Below are 25,928 nucleotides of genomic sequence, written 5' to 3'. Positions count from 1 at the left end.
GTCATAGTTTTGCTGTGTAAGAAAGGAGATAAATCAGAAATTGGAAATTATAGACCAATTGGCTTGTTATCCCGCATCTACAAGTTGTTCACAAGAGTCATTACTAACAGATTAGAAAGAATACTTGATGAGAATCAACCGAAAGAGCAAGCTGGCTTTAGGACAGGATTCTCAACTATGGATCACTTTCATGTAATATCACAGCTAATGGAGAAAGCAAATGAATATAAAACACAATTATGCCCGGCACTTGTGGATTATGAAAAGGCATTTGACTCCATACAGCATAAGGCAATGTTTCGGGCACTGGAAAGACAAGGCATAGATACCCCACATATTATGATTTTGAAGAAAATATATGAGAGTGCAACCTCCTTTAATAGACTAGACAAAGACAGTAGGAAATTTAAAATCGAGAAAGGAGTTTGACAAGGAGACACAATATCTCCGAAGCTGTTTACTGCTGCCCTTGAGGAAGCTTTCAGAAGATTAGACTGGTCGCAAAAAGGAGTCAATGTGAACGGAGAGTACCTAAACCATTTACGATTTGCAGATGACATTGTGGTCATAAGCCACGATCCCAAAGAATTAGAGGAAAATCTTAATCAGCTATGCACAGTTAGTAAGGATTTTGGACTAAAGATGAATATGGCTAAAACAAAAGTAATGATGAACAAGTATGCTACAGAAAGGGAAATAATGATTGAAGGAGCAGTAATTGAAAAGGTGGAGTCATATACTTATCTGGGACAAGTTATTAGCTGTAATAATGATAAATGGCTGGAAGTCAAGAGAAGAATAAATTTTGGATGGATAGCATTCAGGAAATATAGTCACATACTGAAGAGCAATATCCCAGTTTGTCTGAAACATAAAATAATGAACCAATGTATACTTCCCACCATGACTTATGGAAGTGAAACTTGGCCACTCACCAAAAGAATGGAAGAGAAGCTGAGAACTACACAGCGAAGAATGGAACGAATTATATTACCATTACAATTAATTACCATTGTAATTAATACAATGAATTATATTACCATTACAATTATATTATCCATTACACATGGATTAGGCAGCAAACTCAAGTAAAGGACATTCTTATTAAAACTAAAGAACTAAAACGGTCTTGGGCAGGACACATAGCTCGGAGACATGATGACAGATGGACTAAGAAAATAACAGAATGGTACCCAAGAGGAGCTAGAAGAAACCCTGGAAGACAAAGGCGGAGATGGATAGATGAAATTCATGAGTTTGTGGGTAGTAAATGGATGGCCAGTGCTCAAAACAGAAGGAATTGGAAAGTTGCTGGAGAGGCCTTCATCCTGCAGTGGATTGAAAATGGCTGATGATGAATGTAAGGTGATAAATATGAATGAGTACAGTTAATATATATAAATGTGTGTGAGATATTGAATTACTATATTAGAGTTCCTATATGAAATTTTAAATTTGGAATCTGTATGTGTATATATGTAATTATTTTTTATGGGCTTCATTAAAATTTGTTATTTATGTAAATTTTGGGTTTTCTTCATGCTCTGCTAACTTACTGTTTACACACCCTAGAATTTGGAATTTTCTAAAAATTGCAGAGTTGTGATTTGTGTCTGCCCAGGACTTCAGTAGGGTGGAAGTCATTTTAAAGAAAAAAATAATAAGTAGATAAATATATGTGGCTGAAGGACCACAATTTTCAAGTCCAGCCAAGGATGGAACAACAATTGGCACACATATATATATACACAGGGTGTCACAAAAATACACGGCATAACTTCAGGAATGAGTTCCTCATATGTAGACAATAAAAATAGTTTATATCAACATAGAAATGCTTGGTTCCCGAGTTATTAACTGGAATGTCTTATCTCCCACAGGTGATTTCCTTCATCACAAGGTACTGACAGAATCTAGTGGTTTTCCATTCCGATCATGTACTCAAATCAGGAGCAAGTGGGTATGCACTTTACGTACGGTTTGGCGGACGGCAATGCTCTGGAGGCTCATCGTTTGTACCACAAAAGAAAACGTTTGAAGGTATCCATCGCTGCCTTTGTGAACATGGGACCTTTACACCTTGTGCTGCCAACAGAGGACGACCAAGATCTATGACTCCTGAAGTAGAGGAGGAGATTCTGGATGTTGTGCATGCCACTCCTGGAATCAGCACACGCAGAATAGCAATGCAACTGGCTGTTCAATGTTGGACTATTTGGAGAGAGTTACGAGAACACCAAACGTATCCTTACCATCTGTAATGTGTACAGGCCTTGTCACCAGCAGATTACCTTGCGCGAGTAATGTTCTGGCAGTGGTTCTTGCAGCAGTGTGGTACAACTCCTCACTTTCCTGCCCTAGTGATATTCACAGATTAAGCATGGTTTACACGAGACGGAATCCAAAACTTTAACAATCAGCATGTATGAAAACCCACGTGGAATTCTTCCATCCATTACCAACAGCGGTTCAGCCCCAACATCTGGGTGGGTGTTTTTGGTGATAAGTTATTTGGACCCCATGTATTTCCAAACAAACTCACAGGGCAGGCATACAGAAATTTTCTGGAAAACAACATGCCTGATTTCTTGGACGACACGCCACTGATCATTCGTCAACAAGCACACTTCATGCACGATGGCACGACTGCACATTTCAGCCACCTAGCCCGCAATTACCTGAATCGAAGGTTTCCTGGTTGGTGGATAGGTAGAGTTGGACCAACTGCCTCCATGCTCACCTGATTTAAACCCACTAGATTACTTCTTGTGGGGCCATTTAAAGTCATTGGTGTATTCGACTCCAGTAGCTGATGTGGAAATTCTCTGCAATTGAATTGTGGCAGGTTGTGACACAATACGAAACATGCCAGCAATTTAGCATCATCTTCACAAGTCCATGAGACGTTGATGTGAGGCCTGTATTCAGGAAGAAGGTGGACATTTTGTACAATTACTATAAGGTGATGTGAACAGTTAAGTGTCATAGATAGACCAAAACTTGGAAATAAAGCACTTCCGGAACGATGCTATGTTGATATAAAATATTTTTATTGTCTACATATGAGGAACTCATTCCTGAAGTTATGCCGTGTATGTTTGAGACACCCTGTACATATATATATAGCCAGTTATAAATAAATAAAATAAATATAATTTGGGTGATCACAGAGGGAAGGAAAGATACTGTTTTATGGATGATTATTATCACACAAAAGCTGGAAATAGTTATTGTTGATGGGAGAAGGAATATATATATATATATATATATATATATATATATATATATATATAGATAGAGAGAGAGAGAGAGAGAGAGAGAGAGAGAGAGAGAGAGAGAGAAGAGAGAGAGAGAGAGAGAGAGAGACCATTTTAAGACATCTTGATTCCTTCTGTAAGTCCTCTCTCTATGACAGATGCATAGGGCTCATTGTAATTATTCTAGAAATTAGTGAGAAAATAAGCACATCTGCTTTAACATTCATTGTATTTTAACACTTATAAGGTGGTTCAAGTGAAAATACAACACTGATTTGGTATCTTGTGGGATTCATTGGATGAAACTACATTCAAAGAAGAAATAGAATGGCTTATTTCTTTTTCTGAAAAGCTACTCGATACTTCTGTCTAGGGAGATGAGGAGATATATGAAACTATTGAAAGAATTGCTTTCATGTCCCTAAATAACAAGAATATCATTCATATATTTCAACCTTAGATTGGGAAGGCAGGGAGAAATGAAAAGAACCCTCGACTCAGAAGTTTTTCAAAAACCTTTAGCTAGAAGGGGAAAGAGGGAGTTTCCCATGCTAAACCCACTCTGAAGAAATTATTACCCTTTGAGTTTGAAATAAGATTGTTCAATTATCTAATTATATTTTAGGTTAATGAAGTCTTTCTTAGTCATATCTGTAACCAGCATAAAAATATTTTTACTGATTATATAAAAATACAGTTTCCTCACCTACTGTTTTGATGTTTAGTACTAAGTAGCAGTAGAAGGCTTCTTTACTTTTTAAGAAATCTGCATTTAAAATCTGTTAATAACAAAACCTAAATTTAATAGTAAAATAAATTAAAGTTTTATTTGACACAGACAATCTGAATTCCATTTTGTTCTTTTTAACAAGACCGAAAATACACTCACACTCTATTATTGTGAGGCACAATGAGAATCGACAAAATTTTAGAACATTTACTTAGTTCACTGCATTAATACTATCTTCTGGCTAAAAATATTACTCATCTTGGCACTGATTCTGATTCTCTACGTAGAAGAATTATTTTTTTAATGAGAGTGTTTGACAGTCAATACATTTGGAGAAAAATAATACTCAGAGAAAATAAAATCAATTCTCAGGTAAGCTGCATGTTTCCAATAACTTTTGCAAGAGAAAATACTTAGGAGAATTAACCAAATATATTTTAGAAAAAATAGACAGGTACTGTAAACTCTAAAATCCAGAGCATTTGGAGAAGCACATTCAATGAATATTAAGCACTAACAGCTGAACTAAAGTCTGTAATCATTTAAAATAAATAAAAGCTAGTACTAAAAGCTAGTGAAATTATTACATGTTGGCAAGACCGTCTTGTCCTTTGATCTAATTTTTCAGCCAAAATATTGCTTTAATATTTCCAGATTGTAAAGTGTCAAATTTTACAGTTTACTGTATATAAGAGTACAAATCACACAAGATATGGAGATTCCACTGTTACACAATGCTAAAACAAAACCCATACCACATGCACTCAGTATTGTGCTATACTTTATATTAACGGTGAAAAGAGTCATTTGTTTGCAACTCTGAAGTCCATGTTGATATATTCAACAGTATTTGAAAAAGGTAAAACATATGTCTATTAAAAAACATGAGTGAAATCAAGAAAAGTGAGTTTCCATGAGTGTGGTCCATTTATGCACAGGTATGTGCCTAAGGCTCCAATATTTTGGGGCCCATAAAGTCAAAAAATGCATCCAAATACAGATCCACGATTCCCTAGGGGCCCCAAACTGAACTCAATGTGTTACTGCTTTTTGTAAACTAAAAGATATGAAACTACCAAAAATCTTTTGAGAAAATTGAAAAAGTTGGTAGGCATTCAAAGTTAATTTACTTACATCAAATCCTTGCAAGCGGCCAACGTTCATCATATCATTAGCAGCTTTTGGAACTACATGCATAATATGAACAGCTTTCCTTAAGTTCTGGGCTTCATCTTCAAGTCCTGCCTTCTCTGTATATTTTAAAATGTCCTAAAGTAAAATGAAATGGTCATAAATTTAACATAACCAAGTATACCCACTCTATATAGCATTTGCTCTGTGACAAGATGTAAACTGTCTTTACATTTTTTATGTTTTAATGCAGAGGTCACCATCTGGCAGGCTACCAATGATTTTTCACTGACTGGGTGTGATCTAAGTCAATAATTTGTTATAAAGTAATTATTTTATGCTTTGCATTATTCTAAGTTCCCTTAATCTCATCTGTGACATTTAACAACATTGACTGTACTTTATATCAATAGCATTATTGTTCACATTCTGTAATATTATTAATACATTGTTCACATTCTGTAATATTAATAATTTTAATAAAGAACACAGAATGTGTTCTTTAATAAAAGGAAATCATAAGTGGTTATATAGTGATAGTTATTTGGCATTTAAATTTTATGCCAAAAAAGGGATCTGGATTGTAATAAGTTACATATTTTATAATGTGGACAGGGAAGAAAATTAACTTCTGATCCTGCTATAGTGCATAACCATTTTATTTAAAATAGTAATCGGCACTTTCAAGCAATTTCTTTTTTTCTTCTATCCAACTATTCATTGTCGTGTAGCAGTTGAAGAAATTGTTCTAAAGCCACCAGGATGTATTATATATCATTTGAATCAAGCTGAGCAATGAAAATGTTCTGTTTAATTTTTCCAAAAAATGGTCACCTTCACTTCGAAATTCATAATTTTCAAACAAATTGATATTTTGCACATAAAATTATTTTCCTTCAAAAATATTACAAAATTAAGTCAAAATTCAATAAAGGATATATTTAGAAAAGATACAAAGAAGCTGGGAAAAAGAGAATCAATGTAAATCGTACAAATTTCCCCTCACACTTAAAAAATTTACATGTAAGCTAAAAACATCTACAAATAATAGTTGTATTATTTGCATTTGTAACAGTTCATTCTGTGAAGAATTAGCTTACACAGTATTCAAGAATAATGATCTAATATTAGCTATGCTAATTTTGGCAACTTAACAGCAAAGAGATTGACCTCAGCTTAATGATAAGATTATAGTAATAGTCATATAGTGCAAGGAAGCCACAGGCTTTTGTTGAACTGGCCAGGTGAGGAGGAGAAGCAGAAAATACAAATTATTTGCTTCTCTCCTCACATAGGTACCTATCCAGTTGACCTTTGAATTTATTCAATCTGTCAGCCTCAACTGTGAAGGCAACCTGTTCCAGCAATCAATGATTCGCTGGATAAAAGAAAACTTCCCACAATCTAGTCTAAACCTCTTCCCCTGTTAATTTGAATTTATGCCCTAGAGTTCAGGAATTCTCTATAACAGTAAAAATTCCACCTTTTTTCATTTTACTAACCCCTCTCAGAAACTTATAAAACTCAATCAGGTCACCTCTGAGGTTCCTGGTTGCCAATCTCTGTTGCCCACATATATAGTCTTTCTTCATATGATCACCCTTTTGCCAATCTGAAAATGTGAGTTGCTTGTTTTTGGACCCTTTAAAGCTCAGTGTCTCTTTTCAGATGAGGTCTCCATACTTGAACACAGTATTCCAAACGTGGTCTTACAATTGCCTTATATAGTGAGCCTAGGATCTGGGGAATAGGACCACATTCTGAGATCGAGGATACACATGTGACTGCATATTTCCAAAGCTCTTCATTGCAGGTCAGTTTTTGAAATAATTTTGATGTTATATATATTTTTTAATATACTAAACTGTAGTTAATATATAGTTTGAATTCTTATAGTCACATAGGTTACTTCATTTTTGTATTTCTACAGCTTAATATTCAGACAGCCTTTGCTACTGATATTTTGGTGGGAACTTTTAACTTTCGTTGGGTAGCTTAAATTTAATTTCACCATGGTTAGAAGTTTTGTCAGCAGTATAATTTCTGAAAAAAAAAAAAAAAACTATGTGTAAATTTAAATTTCGTAGTATATTGTAAGTTTAAATTTGTAAAGTATTTGGAAAGCTACAGTTTAATATTCAGATAGTCTTTGCTATTGATATGTTGGCGGGAATTTCGTAACTTTCGTTCGGTAGTTTAAATTTAACTTCTTTAGTAATTTCAGTTTTGTCAACAGTTTAATACTGCAATATTTTGTTAATATAAATTCTGTAATATATTGTAAATTTAAATTTCATAATCTTTCTAAAGTTCAAAATTTACTTAAATTATGGTTGCTACAAGGTCCCCCTACAATACAAAGTCCAGGGTTGTTGTTGTTGTTATTTGGTTTTTAGGAGCATTAGCAACTAAGGCCATATTGCTCCAGGATATGCGGTGGTCATTCCCTGACCTTTCCGCATCCTCCGTATTTGGTGGTGATGGGCTCGAACCCTGGTCTAATCAAGAAGCGTGTGCTACGCACTGCTGCTCCTTCCCACCTGGCTACGGAGGCGCCCAAAGTCCAGGGACAAAGTGTGTTAGTTGTCTGACGGCACCAGGGGTTTCCCCCATCACTGTGTTGTATTCTTTGTACATGTGACAGAGAGCTATATGGAGGCCAGAGATTTAAAAAGTGTGTGGAGAGTGGTTTGTTGCGTAGTGTTATGTTCTGTTGTTTCTCTGACCATTTAGCCATTGGGCCCCTAGAAGGATCCACTGTTGCATACATCTTGTCTAAATTCTAAATGGGAAGCATTTAAAGAATTAATCTTGAAAGCTACTAGGCTTTTCATGCCAACTAAGAAATATTGTTCAAGATTTAGGTCTAAATGGATGTCAGATGAACTAATTAGACATGTGGCAGAGAAGACAAATGCATGGGATACATATAAAATAACATGTAACAAAGAAGCCTATGATAGATATAAGCTGGTCTGTAACCAAGTCACAAAGGAGGTTAGGCAGGCGAAGGCAGATTATGAGAAAACTTTGGCAAAGGATGCAAAGAAAAACAGCAAAGAGTTCTTTACTTATGTAAACTCTAGAAGGAAGGGATTGGTCCACTTGATACTGATGGTTTAACTGTTGATGATCCTGCTCAAGTAGTTAAAAAACTAAATGAATATTCTGCATCTACATTCACACATGAGGAGTTATTTAGGGAGGGGAATGCCAGAGGTGTATTAAACTCTGGCAGTAAGCGAGATAATCTTGTAATAACTGAGAGTAAAGTGGAGGAGAAATTGTTGAAGATAAACATAAGAAAAGCACCTGGGGTGGATGGAATCTATCCAGTTATATTAAAGAAGGTGGCAAAGGAAGTAAGCAAACCCTTAGCCATAATTATGAGAGCTTCCCTGGACTCAGGGGAGGTGCCCATGGACTTGAGATGTGCAAATGTGATCCCAATCCACAAAGGAGGATCAAAGGGGGAGACAGGTAATTACAGACCTGTTATTTTAACTTCTGTTCCACGGAAATTAATTGAGGCACTGGTTAAAGAAGCATTGCAGGATCATCTTGACAAGACTTCAGTTATAGCTTGGACACAGCATGGGTTTGTTAAAGGGAAGTCTTGTCTGACCAATTTCAACGGATACTATGATGTAGTCACAAAGGAACTGGATGCAAAGAATAACTTTGATATCATATATTTGGATCTTAGAATGGCCTTTGATACTGTGGCACAAGGAAGACTGCTGCACAAATTGTAACAGTGTGGCATTGGAGGCAAATTGCTGCTATGGATAAAGAGATGGTTGAGTGGAAGACAGAGTGGTAAAAAAAAAAAAAAAAAAAAAAAAAAAAAAAATCAATGGACACTGCTCTTCGTGGACTAATGTTATTAGTGGAATCCCTCAGGGTTCAGTGTTGGGTCCATTGTTGTTTTCTGTATTTATAAATGATATTGATGATGGTATATCAGGCTTAATGTCCAAGTTTGCAGATGATATGAAGGTTGGCAGGGTTGTTAATGACACTAATGACAGTACACTGCTGCAACAGGATCTAGAAAAGTTCAGCAGATGGGCTGAGAGGTGGAAAATGAAGTTTAACATTGACAAATGTAAAGCACTACATATGGGAAACAGTAACCCCAGAGTAACATATCAACTCTGTGGTACTATGCTGACAGTGGCAGAGAATGAAAGGGACCTGGGGGTAATTATTGTGCAGGCAGATATGAAGTTTTCTGAGCAGTGCAGACGGGCTGTAAGAGTAGCTCATGGTGGCTTGCCAATGATATACAGGAATTTTTCTGGCAGGGATAAGGAGGTGATTATTCCCTTGTATAAGGCAATGGTCAGGCCACACCTTAAGTACTATATACAAGTCTGGAGGCCTCATTTCAAGAAGGATGTAGAGCTGCTGGAACGAGTACAGAGAAGGGCAACCAGATTAGTGAATGGAACAAAGGGTTGCTCTTACGAAGAAAGGCTTAAGTTTTGCAAATTACAGTGTCTGGAGACTAGGCATCGGCGAGGTGATCTGTTAGAGGTGTATAAAGCCTTGAATGGTCTGAGCATGCTCAATGATGATGGGATTCTTCCTCTTGCTCAAAATAATCACCTGAGAGGGATGAATTCAAATTGAGAAAAGATGGTTGTAGGATAGATGTGTGGAAGTTTGCCTTTAGCCAGCGGGTAGTTGATTGCTTTAACAAACTTCCATCTGTCGTTGTAGAAGTTGATAGCTTAAATAGATTCATGGCAGAACTTGATAAACATTTGTAGTGAGTGGATGAGTGAAATAAGGGATTTTTTTTTTTTTTTTTTTTGGCTGATGCTATATAAGCTTGCTTTCTTGCATCACGTGCCTTTGCTAATGCCTTTGTAAATACTCTGAAAAGGGTTAAACACCTTACTGAAATATAAACTAGCAATTATTATCAATTTTAATTACAAATTAATAATTTCATATGGAAAGTTACTCTCTTTTATTGAATTTATTAAAATAAAAAAAAGGTAAAGTGCAGCCATTATCAACCCACTGCAGGATGGTAGCCTCCTCAACAATTCATGCTGAAGGAAATGGACTATAATCTGCCACGCTGGTCCAGCGCGGGTTGGCAAATCGACCATATTCAGCAGTCAGGGGCTTGAACCCCGGTCTACTCAAAGAGCGTGTGCTACTGCACTACCGCTCCTGACCACTCAGCTACGGAGGCCTGATTTATTATTAAAATACAATACTCTAAATAAGAAATAAGGAAATATCTCACAAGTATTAACATCAATCTTACCTTAAGTAAAAGTTGATATTTCATTATGCGCTGGACAGGTTTTATCAATAAATCAGGTAACTGAAGTTTATGACCAAGTTTCTGTCTTGCTTCCTTTAAAAAAAGTTTTTCAAAACTAACTATTATATATATATATCATTTGTAATTAGGTTATAATGATGGAGCAAAGTTGCAACTACAATGATTAAGGTATAATTTTTAAATTTCTAAGAATGGAATTCACTTTAATTCATTCGTTGCACTTACAATAGTTTTGTGCTACTATGTAAAGAATTCATATTATTTCATGACTGCAAATGCTATATTGTTTTAGCATGTGAATTATTTTTTATAAACAGTATTATAAAAAACTTTATGTTGTAAAGCAAATCACTAAGTTCCTTCAAGTTTACGCTACAAATAAATAGCACTTCCCCCAAAGGAGAAATATGCTGCTCTTTATTAGTAATATGTCACTTCTAAAATGGCTATTTAGATACATAGTGGTACCTCATCAGTGGATAAATCAGACACCTGCAAGACCTAACAACACAAAAAAATTTGTTTTGATAATGTACATAAATGATTCATTTTCAGATTTATAGCAGTGGCACTTTTCCCATTTCTCATACTGTAGACATACACTGCTGCCATTTTATTAGGTACACCTACCTAGTAGTGTGTTGAGCCCCCCTTTAGCCTTCAAAACAGCCTGAATTCGTCTAGGCATGGATTGAAGAAGATGCTGAAAACATTCTGCAGGAATGGAGTACCATGCAGACTTGAGTGTGTCACACAGTTCCTTGAGATTCGACTGAGGGGCAGGCCTGCAGCGAACAGCCCTTTCCAGCTCATCCCAAAAGAAAAGTGATTGTCATGTTCCTGGAACCATTCCATGGTGATTCGAGCTTTGTGCACCAGTGCATTATCCTGCTGGAAGTCCATCTGACTGAGGATAAACTGTCACAACATGAATGGATACACTTGGTCAGCAACAATGTTTAGGTATGATGTGGCATTCAGACGTGAATCTATGGGTATCAATGGACCCAATGTGTGCCAAGAAAACATTCCCCACACCATAACTGAGCCTTCTGATTAACATGATGAAATTCTGAGCCTTCCATTAACATGATGCACCAGGAACTTCGACTCGTCAGACCAAGCAACTGTTTTCCAAACCTCGATAGTCCAGTGCTGGTGTTGCTGTGCCCACAGGAGGTGTGCTCTCTCTCTCTCTCTCTCTTTCTTTCTTCATTAATAACAAAGGTATGCAATGTGGCTGTCGGCTGTTGTAGCCCATTCGTGAAAAAGTGCAACTAGTGGTCCCTTGCGATATGTTCTGTGCACCAAGGTTGTATTCTGATGTGATGTGCGACAATTTGGCCCTTCTGTTTGCTTGCATAATTCTAGCCATCCTTCTCCCACCTCTCTCATCAACAAGCAATTTTCTTCCACAGGAGCAACATTGAGAGGATGTTTTCTGTTCATTGCACCATTCTCGATACACCCTTGAAACAGGTGCATGAAAAGTTCAGGAGAACTGCCATTTCAGAGATGCTTTGTCCAGCACATCTTGCACCTACTACCATGCCATGTTTGAAGTCTGTTAGATCACTCCTTTTCCCCATTCTTGCTACAGTTTGTATGCTTAACTCATACTAGAAAGGTTGTTCTACTGCATTAATATCCACAACTGTGGTCATGTGACTTGCAACATTGTGGGACAAACCATTTGTGTGCACAGCAGTGGTGTACCTAATAAAGTGGCAGCACACAGTGTATATCATTAATGGGTTGTCAGGTCCCATACTGATGAATGCCTACTTATCCATCAATGAGGAGACAATAAGCATCAAAAAGGCTGCCTGGATAATGGCATCCATTACAAATACAAAGCAATATGCTTTTGGGGGTGTTGTTTATTTATAATGTAGTACTGCAGCTATCTGTGGTGATGTGCTTCACAATGTTCATGTATTTTGTAGTAAACAATTTGTTTTTCTGATAATGTATACAGATGATGCATTTACACTAACAGTAAAAAATAAATAAGCTATAATGACTCTCATCGACGGGTGCAATTCCACCGCTTTGCTTATTGGAGGCTTGGGGTGCAATTCCACCGCTTTGCTTATTGGAGGCTTGAAGTCGTGAAACTCATGTTTAGTCTCTAGAGCAAAGTTTCTGGCATCCCCCCCCCCATACTTTCTCTTTCAACTTTCAACCCATGCACAGTACTAAGTACTATAGGTTTTGATACCTTTCGTGTTTGGGGTTTCCATAAAAAAAAAAAAAAAAAACATCAAAAATCCAAAATGTTGGTTATCTCGACTGAATCAAGGCATTCAGTCATAATCCCACGGATGGTAGCTTTGCACCATATCGAATCAAGGAATAAGCAGATAGTATGACTCATAAACACTGTCCATATATCAGTTTATTGAAATTAAGAAGCACTTAAACCATGAAAAAATACAGAAAATTAATGCTGTTAATAGAGTTATAGACAAGGCAAGGTGCCATTCTGCACCAGTTAACTTAATCGCCCCTATTTCTAAACAAAAACAAAATAAAATTATAAACACATAAAAAATAAAAGAGAACGGGGAAAAAACCAAAACAATATCCAGAGGATGTAGTAGTAGAAGTAGTAGTAGTGGCATGTGATGCAAGGAAGCAAGTGTATGAGCTTATGCAGCATCAGCCAAAAAAAAAAAAAAAAAAAAAAATTCACACCATTTCCTCCAAATGCCTGTCCAGTTCCTTCTTAAATTTATTCAACCTATCAACTTCCACAACGACAGATGAAAGTTTGTTCCAGCAATTAACCACCCGCTGGCTAAAGGCAAATTTCCGCACATCTATTCTACATCTGTCTTTTCTTAATTTGAATTTATGCCCCCCTTAGGTTCGTAATCTGAACAAGTGGAAGGATCCCATCAGAATTCAACGTGCTCAACCCATTCAAGGCCTTATACACCTCAATCAGACCACCGCGCAGGTGCCTAGTCTCCAGCCACTGCAATTTGCAGAACTTAAGCCTCTCTTGGTAAGAGGATCCCTTCATTCCCTTCACCAATCTTGTTGCCCTTCTCTGTACACACTCAAGTAAATCTACATCCTTCCTAAAATGAGGCCTCCAGACCTGTACGCAGTACTCAAGGCGTGGCCTGACCATTGCCTTATACAGAGGGACAATCACCTCCTTCTCCCTGCTAGCAAAATTCCTATATATCATTGACAAATTGTTGTTATTGTTGTTATTTGGTTTTTAGGAGCATTAGCAACTAAGGCCATATTGCTCCGGGATATGCGGTGGTCATTCCTTGACCTTTCCGCATACTCCGTATTTGGTGGTGACGGGCTCGAACCCCGGTCTAATCAAGAAGCATGTGCTACGCACTGCTGCTCCTTCCCACCTGGCTACGGAGGCGCCGATCATTGACAAAACCCCATGACCTGCCCTGGCAGCTTGTCTGCATTGCTCAGAAAAACTTCATATCTGACTGCACAATTACTCCCAGGTCTTTTTCATTTTCTACCACATTAAGTGTAGTACCACACAGTTGGTACGTTTCTCTGGGGTTACTTCTACCCATATGCAGTACTTTGCATTTGTCAAGGTTAAACTTCAGTTGCCACTTCTTAGCCCATCTGCCCAAATTATCTAGATCCTGTTGCAGTAGCACACTGCCATTACTGTCATTAACAACCCTGCCAACCTTTGTATCATCTGCAAACTTCGACATTAAGCCTGATATACCTTCATCAATATCATTGATAAATATACAAAACAACAGTGGACCTAATACTGTACCCTGTGGGACTCCACTAATAACATTAGTCCAAGAAGAGCAGCACCCATTGATTACCACCCTCTGTCTTCTCCCACTTAACAATCCTTTTATCCATTGCAGCAACTTACCCTTAATACCATTCTGCTCCAATTTGTACAATAGTCTTCTATGCGCAACAGTGTCAAAAGCTTTCCTGAAATCCAAATATATGATATCAAAATTATTTTTTGCATCCAGTTCCTTTGTAACCACATCATAATATCCTATCAAATTATTAGACAAGACTTTCCCTTAACAAACCCATGCTGTGTCTGAATTACTGCTGCAGTCTTGTCTAGATGATCCTGCAATGCATCTTTAACCAGTGACTCCATTTTTTTACCTGTGAAAGCATGCTTACTCACCCAAAGAGACATACTAACCCCAACAGAGATAAGTGCTACTTAAATAATAACACAAAACAGTACAAAATAGAAATAAGGAGCTTAGAAGCACCATCTCTTCAAAGGGACACCAGCACTTGTGTAAACAATTGTGTCATTGTTTAAATAGCACTTGTTGTTTGGTGCTGTGGGAATTATGACTCATTGGGTGAGGAGTCATGCCTTTGCTCTTCTGGAGGTAGGTGTTGCTTTGGTTTTCCCCTTCTCTTCTCTTATATTTTAATTTTTGTTTTGATATAGGGATCATTAGCATTAGTTGAGACATATGATGCAAGAAAGCAAGCTTATACAGCATCAGTCAAAAAAAAAAAAAAAAAAAAAAAACCTTCCCATTTCTCTCATCTGGTCACTCCAAATGTTTGTCTAGTTCAGCCTTAAATTTATTTAAGCTATCAACTTCCACAACAACAGATGGAAGTCTGTTCCAGCAATTAACTACCCACTGGCTAATGGCAAACCTCCGTGCATCTATTCTACAACTGTCTTTCCTCAATTTGAATCTATGCCCCCTCAGGTTCTTAATCTGAGCAAGTGGAAGTATGACGTTAGCATTGAGCCTGCTCAAACCATTCAAGGCCTTATACACCTCGATCATATCGCCTCGCAGGTGCCTGCTCTCCAGCTGCTGCAGTGCGTAGCACATGCTTCTTGATTAGACCGGGGTTCAAGCCCGTCACCACCAAATACGGAGGATGCGGAAAGGTCAGGGAATGACCACCGCATATACCGGAGCAATATGGCCTTAGTTGCTAATGCTCCTAAAAACCAAATAACAATAACAATCCAGCTGCTGCAACTTGCAGAACTTGAGCCTTCCTTCGTAAGTGCACCCCTTTGTTCCTCTCACCAATCTTGTTGCCCTTCTCCGTACTCATTCTAGCAACTCTACATCCTTCCTAAAATGAGGCCTCTGGACCAGTATAGGTAGTCAAGGTGTGGCCTGACCATTGGCCTTATACAATGGGATAATCAGCTCCTTGTCTCTGCTAGCAAAATTCCTATATATCATTGACAAAACTCCATGACCTGCTTGTCTGCACTGCTCAGAGAACTGCACTGCACAATTACGTCCACTGGAGTGGATAACACTGAATAGAATCTTGCTTTATCTATAACCCTATTAATGGCATTAATTTGCTGTACAGGTAGTTCCCGACTTTGAGTTAATTCATTCCTAGCACGCACTCATAAAGCAGGAATTTATTTCCCATAGACATAATGTTAAAAAAAAGGGTTACGTTATCAACAATGAAATAAGTTAGCTAATTAGTTTATGTTTAAACAATGGTTGATTTATCCAAAGAAATGAAAATGTAGCCTGTAAAATCAAGCAAATTATAATAATAGAGAAATTATTTATGACTTACAAATGTTAAAGAATGTGTTTATTCTTCATCGTCGACTAAATACGCACTCATTTATCACTCGTTGTTGGCTCGGCACTCGGTTTGTTGCACAAGGAGTCGTCTTCTTCAGAAATGTTTCGAGAGGCATTTGTTTCCAAGATAATCTCTTTTAATTATAAATTTCATGATTGCATGCATAAGCATTTTTTAACGGCACAAAGAAATTGCAACTAACATGATTCACATGGAATAAAAAGTTTATGAAGCTTAAAAAAAAAAAAAAGGAATGAAGAGAAGATTCTAAAAATTTATTTATGTTTTTTATACGATTGAAGATTTCAGTAAAGGGCAAACACATTTCACCATAATAATGTAAAAACCCACGCAATTCCAGCTATCGGTATTTTCGCAAATGCAAGAAGATCAAGTTTACTACCCGTTTATAATTGCTTGCAGTAACGGAAAAGCCCAACAAACCGGAAAGCGCAAATTGTTTTTATTGTTTTATGGTTGTGACCTCCAGAAACGTGCTTTAGAAAAATGTCACAAAGGCATTCAAAATTGGTTCTAATAACAGAACATATGATAACAATGAAAGTGTATGCATTTTAATGATTTGAATTGGTAACTAATACAATTTACACTATAAAAACAACATTTTAGATAGTTATATAGAGAAAATTTCAACTTCCAAGAAAGAATTACCAAAAAACAATATGTTATTGGGTTCCCATTACGATATTTTCACGATACGATGGTAACGGATTAATATAGTAAAGCGTGTTACACTGTATTGTATAATCACGCACGTGGTTTGAAATGAGGTATTTATGAATGTTTAACATTCATTCTTTGCAATTAATGTTCATATTTTTGATTTTGTTGATAGTTGATACTTGAAAAAAAAAAAAAAAAAAAAAAAACTTGTAAACCCTTAACTCGAAAGGCAGGAACTGCCTGTATTTATTTTGTGGTTTAAGTGTTTTTTCATTTCAATAGCATTAGCAATATAACCATGCTCCCCCACCCACATAAACAATAGCAAATATATCAGTTTATTTTAAATCAGTTAAAATACTCTAATAATACCATTTAGTAACACAGCGGACGCCCATATTATGATTGGGTCACGGTACGATCAAAACACTTTATGATGGACTCTCATAACAGAATACCATTCACTAGACATTATGTGACTAATGACATTAAGTGTGGGAGATCTGCAGACTTACTTAACAAGTAGAAATCAATGTTGAAAAAAGTCACGGGAGTTAGGGTTACATTTGAAAGTGTCTGCAATTCTGCACAGACACAGTAGGAAGAAGTATATGATGAGAGTCTTGTCAATCAATTCGGCCCAGAGAGATTATGCAAGGGTCATGGGGTTGAACTCTTTTCATGGTCTGTGCTTGTTAACAGGAAAGACTGTTTCTACAGGGATGGGATATACTTAAATAGAAAGGGTGCAAGAGTATTTGCTAATGCTATCAATGCAGTGTTAGGTGGGTTGGAAAAACTGCTAGCTGATACACAGACTAATAGATTAACAGTAGCAGCTGGCAGAGGTCAAAGTGATTCTTGCACTGCTTCCACTGGAATGATCACAATGTGCTGATGTGGGATTTACTCAAAGATGTAACTACCATCAGGGGAAAGGGAAGGGTTTTTGTTTTCATAAAGGTGACAACTAGAGCAGAATTCCAATTTGGGGTGTACAATGTGTATAGAAAGGATTGGCAGGATAGGAAGGGAGGAGAGGTTATGTTTGCACTTAAAAAACAAAATCTAAAGCCATGCATACAGTTGACATTGGTGGACAATGCAGTGTTGAGTCAGTTTGGTGTGACATAAACACTGGAAAAGCAAAATTGAGAGTAGGAGTGTGCTATAGGCCTAATGACCCTGATGAGTACAATGAACAACTGCACAAGGAAATACAGTGGGCGATTAAATCAGACTGTATTATAACGGAAGATTTTAACTTCCCAGATATTAACGGGAACTTGTGGGTTGGTCACTTACACACTATCAAGGCTTTTGTGGATTTATTGGATGATTGTTTTCTACAGCAGAATCTTCAATCCTTGATCTGATTATCACCAGTGATGCTTCATGTATTAAGAATCTGCAGATAAAGCAACTACTAGGTGACAGTGATCACAGTGAGCTGATGTGGGATTTACTCAAATATGTAACTACCATCAGCAGTAAAGGGAAGGGTTTTTGTTCTCATAAAGGTGAATACAGTGGTCTCAGACAGTTTTTAAATTCTATACAGTGGGACCAACTGATGATGTTATCAACAGCAAATTCTAATTGGGAAGCATTTAAAGAAATAATCCTGAAAGCTACTAGACATTTAATACTAACTAAGAAATACTGTTCAAGATTTAGGCCTAAATGGATGTCAGATGAACTGAGTCTTGTGACAGAAGAAAAATACACGGTATGCACAAACTATCAGGTGACACAGAAGCCTATGGCAGATATAAGCTGGTCTGTAATCAAGTCACAAAGGAAGTTAGGCAAGCGAAGGCAGATTACGAGAAATCTTTGACAACAGATGTAAAGAAAAACAGTAAAGAATTATTTACTTATGTAAAGTCTAAAAGGAAGGGGATGAATCAGATTGATCCAACTGAATGAGTATTTAGCATCTACATTCATGCATGATGAGAAATTCTGTGAGGGGTATTCCAGAAGTTTATCAAACTCTGGTATGGAGCTAAATGGTTTTGTAATAACTGGGGGCAAAGTGGAGGAGAAATTGTTGAAGTTAAACATAATAAAGGCATCTGAAGTGGATGGGATCTATCCATTTATATTAAAGAAGACAGCAAATGAAATAGGCAAACCCTTAGCCATAATTATGAGAGCTTCCTTGTAGACTCAAGGGAGGTCCCATTGGACTGGAGATGTGTAAATGTATCACAAATTCACAAAAGAGGATCAAAGGTTGACACAAGTAATAACAGACCTGTTAGTTTAACTTCTGTTTCAGAGAAATTAATGGAGGTACTGGTTAAAGAAGTGTTGCAGGATCATCTAGACAAGACTGTAGTTATAGTTCAGACACAGCATAGGTTTGTTAAGTGGAAGTCCTATCTGACCAATTTGATTGGATACTATGATGTGGTCACAAAGGAACTGGATCCAAAAACTAATTTTGATATCATATACAGTCGGTCCTCGTATAACACGTGTTTACATTACACGAATTCGATCATACACGATTTATAAATAGGGGAACGATATCTTATATAACACGAACCGAATTCGCTTATACACGATTCGCCTTTGTGTTTACAAGAAATGGCAGTCGAACGCGGAATCACCTCAACTGAACGCAACACGATAGGAATGAAGAAGATTCTGAAAATGTATTTATGTGTTTTATATCAGTGAAGGGGAAACACATTTCACCATAATAACGTAAAAACCAACACAATTCCAGTTATCGATATACATAGCAAATGCAATTAGATGGAGTTTACTACCAGTTTATAACAGAATCCACTAGCAGAAACGCAACTGGAAATTGTTTTTATTGTTTTATGGTAGTAACCCCCAGAAATGTGCTTTAGTAAAATGTGAGGTGTTAATAGTGTATCTCTGCCTTTACGGTGTTGTTTATTCAGTTGCTATACGCGCGCAGCTTTGTTTATGTGTATCAAGCGTGCCTCCTCATTTTGTAATTGTGCTTTATTCCCTAAAAATTAGTAAAATACTTAAAAGGTGTGAAAAGGAAGTGTCCTGGTGAAGACACTGCAGATTCACAGAGAAAAACAAAAGCAATAACGATAAACAGAGGCGGACTGGATCAAAAATTCTTAACCGGGAAAATTTATAGTGGCCTCATACTACGGTTTATGGCCAAAATCACACCGGCCTCCGGCCCACCGTGGTTTCCCCCGTAAGGCTTCTGTCCGCCTCTGTCGATAGAGAAAAAATATGAAATTGTGAAACGCTTTGAGCGAAATGAAAGGCCATGTGATATTGCACGTGCTATAGAAATAAATCAGGCAACGCCGAGAATTACAAAGAATGCAGAGAAAATAAAAACAACTTTCATAGCAGGAACAACTCAGTGTAATTAAAATCCATTAGATTAAGACACAAGAATTGGAAGAGATGGAACGGCTGTCATCTGTTTGGATAGAAAATCAAACAAAAAGCAAGTTTGCTTACGATAGAAGCAAAAGCATTAGCAATATTTTATTACGACTTACGTATTATAATTTATACTTACGTATTATAAAATACCTAAGTATTTTATTACGACTATTTTATTTAATATAATAAATTTTTTACGAATAAAATACGTATTTTATTCGTAAAAAATACTTTTTTAGTATTAAAAAATACTAAAAATCCTTTATTATAATATTTTTATTACGTATTTTAATCGTTATAAAATACTTAACGTATTTTATAACGATTAAAATTACCCGATTATTTATTGTTTGGTAATGTTTTGGTTCCAAATGTGTGTTCAATCTTGGGTGGTCGGCACCTAACCCTACTTTTCCCATAGGGCCTGTTGTTTATATTGCACGATTTCGCATTGCACGAGGGTTTCTAGGAACGCAACTATCGTGCTATACGAGGACAGACTGTACTTGGATTTTAGGAATGCTTTCAATACTGTTGCATATGAAAGACTACTATACAAATTGGAGCAATATGGCATTAAGAGCAAATTGCTGCTATGGATAAAAGAGTGGTTGAGTAGGAGAAGACAGAGTGGTAATCAATGGACACTGCTCTTCGTGGACTAATTTTATTAGTAAAATTCTCCAGGGTTCAGTGTTGGGTTCATCGTTGTTTTCTGTATTCATCAATGATGAAGGTTGTTGTTGTTATTATTTGGTTTTTAGGAGCATTAGCAACTAAGACCATATTGCTCCGAGATATGCGGTGGTCATTCCTTGACCTTTCCACATCCTCCGTATTTGGTGGTGATGGGCTCGAACCCTGGTCTAATCAAGACGTGTGTGCTACGTACTGCTGCTCCTTCCCACCTGGCTATGGAAGCGCCTAATGATGAAGATATAACAATGTTAATGTCTAAATTTGCAGACTATACGAAGGTTGGGAGGGTTGTTAATGACAGTAATGATAGTCCACTACTGCAACAGGATCTGGAAAAGTTGAGCAGACGGGTTGAGAGGTGGCAACTGAAGTTTAACATTGACAAATGCAAATTACTGCATGTGGGTAGCAGTAACTCTAGAGTAACATATCAACTGTGTAGAACTACACAGTGTAGTGGAGAATGAAAAAGACCTGGGGGTAATTGTGTAGTCAGATATGAACTGTTGTGAGCAGTGCAGACAGTCAGCAAGATTAGCTCATAGTGTCTTGTCAATGATATACAGGAATTTTTCTAGTAGGGATAAGGAGTTGATTATCCCCTTGTATAAGGCAATGGACAGGCCACACCATGAGTACTGTCTGCAGGTCTGGAGGTAACATTTTAGGAAGTACGTAGAGCTCATGGAACGAGTACAGAGAAGGGGGAACGGGATTGGTGAGGGGACCAATCCCGACTAATCGTGGAAGCTACTAGACTTTATATACCGATTAAGAAATATCGTTCAAGGTTTAGGCCTAAATGGTTATCAAATGAACTAATGAGACTTGTGACAGAGAAGAAAAATGCATGGGATGCATATAAATTATCAGGTTACGCAGAAGCCTGTGGCAGATATAAGCTAGTCTGTAATCAGGTCACAAAGGAGGTTCGGCAGGCAAAGGCGGATTACGAGAAATCTTTGGCAAAAGATGCTAAGAAAAACAGCAAGGATTTCTTTACTTATATAAACTCTAAAAGGAAGCGGATGAATCTCATTGGTCCACTTGACATCGATGGTTCGACTGTTGATGATCCTGCTCAGATAGCAAACAAACTGAATGAGTATTTTGTATCTACATTCACACGTGAGGAATTATTACAGTTTGAAAATGGAAGAAGGTTATCAAATTGTAGCAGTGTGCTTAATGATTTTGTAATAACTGAGAGCAAAGTGGAGGAGAAATTGTTGAAGTTAAACATAAGAAAGGCACCTGGGGTGGATGGGATCTATCCAGTTATTTTAAAGGAGGCGGCAAAGCAACTAAGCAAACCCTTAGCCATAATTATGAGAGCATCCTTGGACTCAGGGGAGGTTCCCACGGACTGGAGATGTGCAAATGTGTCCCCAATTCACAAAGGTGGATCGAAGGGTGACACGAGTAATTACAGACCAGTTAGTTTAACTTCTGTTCCGGGTAAAATAATGGAGTCACTGGTTAAAGATGCATTGCAGGATCATCTAGACAAGACTGCAGCAATAATTCAAACACAGCATGGGTTTGTTAAGGGAAAGTCTTGTCTGACAAATTTGATTGGTTATTATGATGTGGTCACAAAGGAACTGGATGCAAAAAATAATTTTGATATCATATACAGGCATACCTCGGTTAACGTTACCTCTGATAACGAAGCTTCGATATAACGAAGTCCGCAATTTCAAGCCCCATTTAACATAAAAAAAATATTCCAGTTTAATCACCTGAAATCTAAACAAACTGACGAAATTACGGAAACCTTTTGGGCTTCTCGTGGTTGGTTCGAGAAATTTAAAAAACGGGCCAGGGTTCATAGTGTAAAATTAACAGGAGAAGCCGCAAATAAGTTTTCAGAAAAACTAAAGGAAATAATGAACGTGAAAATTTTCCACCAAATTTGGTGTTCAGTGTTGACGAAAGCGGTTTGTTCTGGAAACGGCTACCAACAAAAAGTTTCATTTCTATTGAAGAAAAACCAGCTGCTGGGTTCAAAGCAGCTAAAGACCGTTTAATGTTACTCTTTCGATCAAATGCCTCTGGCGATTATAAATTAAAATTGTTATTAGTTTACCATTCAGAAAATCCGAGGGCGTTAAAAGGTAACATAAAAATGAATTTACCTGTAATATGGAAAGCAAATAGAAAAGCGTGGGTTACCAAGGAGTTATTTACTGATTGGTTTGTTAACCACTTTTGTCCTGAAGTAAAACGGTATTGTCAAAAAAACAACTTTGAAGAAAAAGCTCTTTTGTTGTTAGCCAATGCTCCGGGACATCCTACTGATCTTAACACGTTGGACACATGCATTCCTGTCAAAGTTGTGTTTCTTCCAGCAAACACAACTTCTCTGATTCAACCATTGGATCAGGGAGTGATAGCATCATTTAAAGCTTATTATCTGCTTCGAACATTAAGCAATTTAACTGAACTAGAGGATAAAGAGGAAATGACAGTTAAAACTTTTTGGAAAAACTACACCATTAAAAAGGCAATTGAAAACATTGATAGTTCTTGGAAAGAAGTCACTAAGAAATGCTTAAATGGAGTTTGGCGCAAAATATGGTCAGAAGTTGTACTAGAAGAAGAAAACAGCATCCAAGAAATTAGAAATGAAGTTATCCAGATGGCTCAATCAATAGGTTTCGAAAATGTCGATGAAGAGGATGTTAGAAATTTATTGAATGCAGAAGATGATGGTTTTTCAGTGGAAGATTTAGAAAACCTTGTTAGCAACGAAGACAAAGATAATGAAGACGAAGTTAAAGAAGTTCCTGCCGAAAAAGTGTTAACAAACAAAGATTTAAAAAGGTGCTTAAATGACATTGAAAACGTTTTAAATTTTTTTAGTGAAAATGATCCTGATTTAGGAAGAAGTTTTATTGTTAAGCGATCAGTGTTAAATGCAATAACTCCGTATAGGCAATTGTTAAATGAAAGAGAAAAAAAGCATAAGCAATCAACTTTAGACTCATATTTTAAAATGTGATTTCACTTTGTATGTAAGTTGAATGTTTATTTAATAAAACTTTTCTTTGTTCGAAAAAAAAGCTTTTCATTTCCTTTACGTAGGAACGTATCCCTATTCTGGCCATAGTATTTTTACCTCTGAAAACGAAGTTTCGCTTAACGAAGTAATTTCGTGGAACGCATCCTATTCGTTATTCGAGGTATGCCTGTACTTGGATTTCAGGAAAGCTTTTGACACTGTTGCGCATGGAAGACTACTGTACAAATTGGAGCAGAATGGTATTAAGGGTAAGTTGCTACAATGGATAAAAGGATGGTTAAGTGGGAGAAGACAGAGGGTGGTAATCAATGGGTGCTGCTCTTCTTGGACTAATGTTATTAGTGGAGTCCCACAGGGTTCGGTGGTGGGTCCACTGTTGTTTTGTGTATTTATCAATGATATTGATGAAGGTATATCAGGCTTAATGTCGAAGTTTGCAGATGACACAAAGGTTGGCAGGGTTGTTAATGACAGTAATGGCAGTGTGCTACTGCAACAGGATCTAGATAATTTGGGCAGATGGGCTGAGAAGTGGCAACTGAAGTTCAACCTTGACAAATGCAAAGTACTGCATATGGGTAGAAGTAACCCCAGAGAAACATACCAACTGTGTGGTACTACACTTAAGGTGGTAGAAAATGAAAAAGACCTGGGAGTAATCGTGCAGTCAGATATGAAGTTTTCTGAGCAATGCAGACAGGCTGCTAGGGCAGGTCATGGGGTTTTGTCAATGATATACAGGAATTTTGCTAACAGGGAAAAGGAGGTGATTGTCCCTCTGTATAAGGCAATGGTCAGGCCACGCCTTGAATACTGCGTACAGGTCTGGAGGCCTCATTTTAGGAAGGATGTAGATTTGCTTGAGCGTGTACAGAGAAGAGCAACACGATTGGTGAGGGGAATGAAGGGATTCTCTTACCAAGAGAGGCTTAAGTTCTGCAAATTGCAGTGGCTTGAGACTAGGCACCTACGCGGTGATCTGATTGAGGTCTATAAGGCCTTGAATGGGTTGAGCACGCTGAATTCTGATGGGATCCTTCCACTTGTTCAGATTACGAACCTACGGGGACATAAGTTCAAATTAAGAAAGGACAGATGTAGAATAGATGTGCGGAAATTTGCCTTTAGCCAGCGGGTGGTTAATTGCTGGAACAAACTTCCATCTGTCGTTGTGGAAGTTGATAGGTTAAATAAATTTAAGGAGGAACTGGACAGGCATTTGGAGGGAATGGTGTGATTTTTTTTTTTTTTTTTTTTTTTGGCTGATGCTGCATAAGCTCCTACACTTGCTTTCTTGCATCATGTGCCACTACTACTACTACTACCACCAAAGGTGTTGTTCTTACGAAGAAAGGCTTAAGTTCTGAAAATTGAAGCATCTGGGGTATAGGCAGGTGCGAGGTGATCTGATTGAGGCGTATAAGTCCTTGAATGGTTTGAGCAAGCTCAATTCTGATTGGATTCTTCCAGATTAATTGCCTGAGGGGACATAAATTCAAAATGAGGAAAGATTGATAGGACACTACTAAATAGATGTGCAGAAATTTGCCTTTGGCCATCAGGTGGTTGATTGCTGGAACCAATTTCCATCTGTCGTGGAAGTTGACAGCTTAAATAAATTCACGGCAGAACTAGACAAACATTTGGAGTAAATGAATGAGAAGGTTTTTTTTTTTTTTTTTTTTTTTGTCGATGCTGTCTAAGCTTGGTTTCTTGCATCAAATGCCTCTACTGATTCTAATGTGGTAAGGGCTGGTTATTGTGATCATGTTTGCGAATTGAATTTAAATTCTATTAAACGGTGATTCTAATAGTGAAATAGGAGGAATGTTATCCACAGGCTATAAAAGTAAAGATCACAAATTTATATTTTATTACATTACCAATTAACCAAATTATGTGAAAATTGGAAGAATATTTTCCATAGGTTAGCAAAATAAAAACAAATTTATGCTTATGTACATAGCTTAATTAATAATGTAATATATACATACTAATTGACATTTCTTTTCATTGATATATATATGTTTGAGTTGTAAAATTTAAAACAGTAAAAAAGATAAGCAATCAAAAAGAAAGAACACAGCACACACAAATGAGATACGAAATAACAAGTTTACA

At 37.1% G+C, this 25,928-nt stretch overlaps 1 protein-coding gene across 3 annotated transcripts in view; it reads right to left on the bottom strand.

Annotated features, from left to right (window-relative positions):
- LOC150091743 (triple functional domain protein-like) overlaps positions 1-25,928 on the bottom strand; it is a 402,788-nt gene that overhangs the window by 48,420 nt on the left and 328,440 nt on the right. For all 3 annotated transcript variants that reach the window (XM_090376799.1, XM_090376800.1, XM_090376801.1), the window contains 2 exons: positions 10,403-10,495; positions 5,122-5,256 (listed from right to left, as the gene is read on the bottom strand). In XM_090376799.1, coding sequence (XP_090232925.1) covers positions 5,122-5,256; positions 10,403-10,495 — 228 coding nt within the window. The remainder of the gene's footprint in view (positions 1-5,121; positions 5,257-10,402; positions 10,496-25,928) is intronic.

The sequence above is a fragment of the Mastigoproctus giganteus genome, chromosome 1, assembly GCF_048544385.1.
Source record: "Mastigoproctus giganteus isolate SK-2022 chromosome 1, ASM4854438v1, whole genome shotgun sequence".
In the NCBI taxonomy this organism is placed as follows: Eukaryota; Metazoa; Arthropoda; class Arachnida; order Uropygi; family Thelyphonidae; genus Mastigoproctus; species Mastigoproctus giganteus.
The sequence above is the reverse complement of the archived record's forward strand: the minus strand, read 5'-3'. Positions and strand labels throughout refer to the sequence as shown.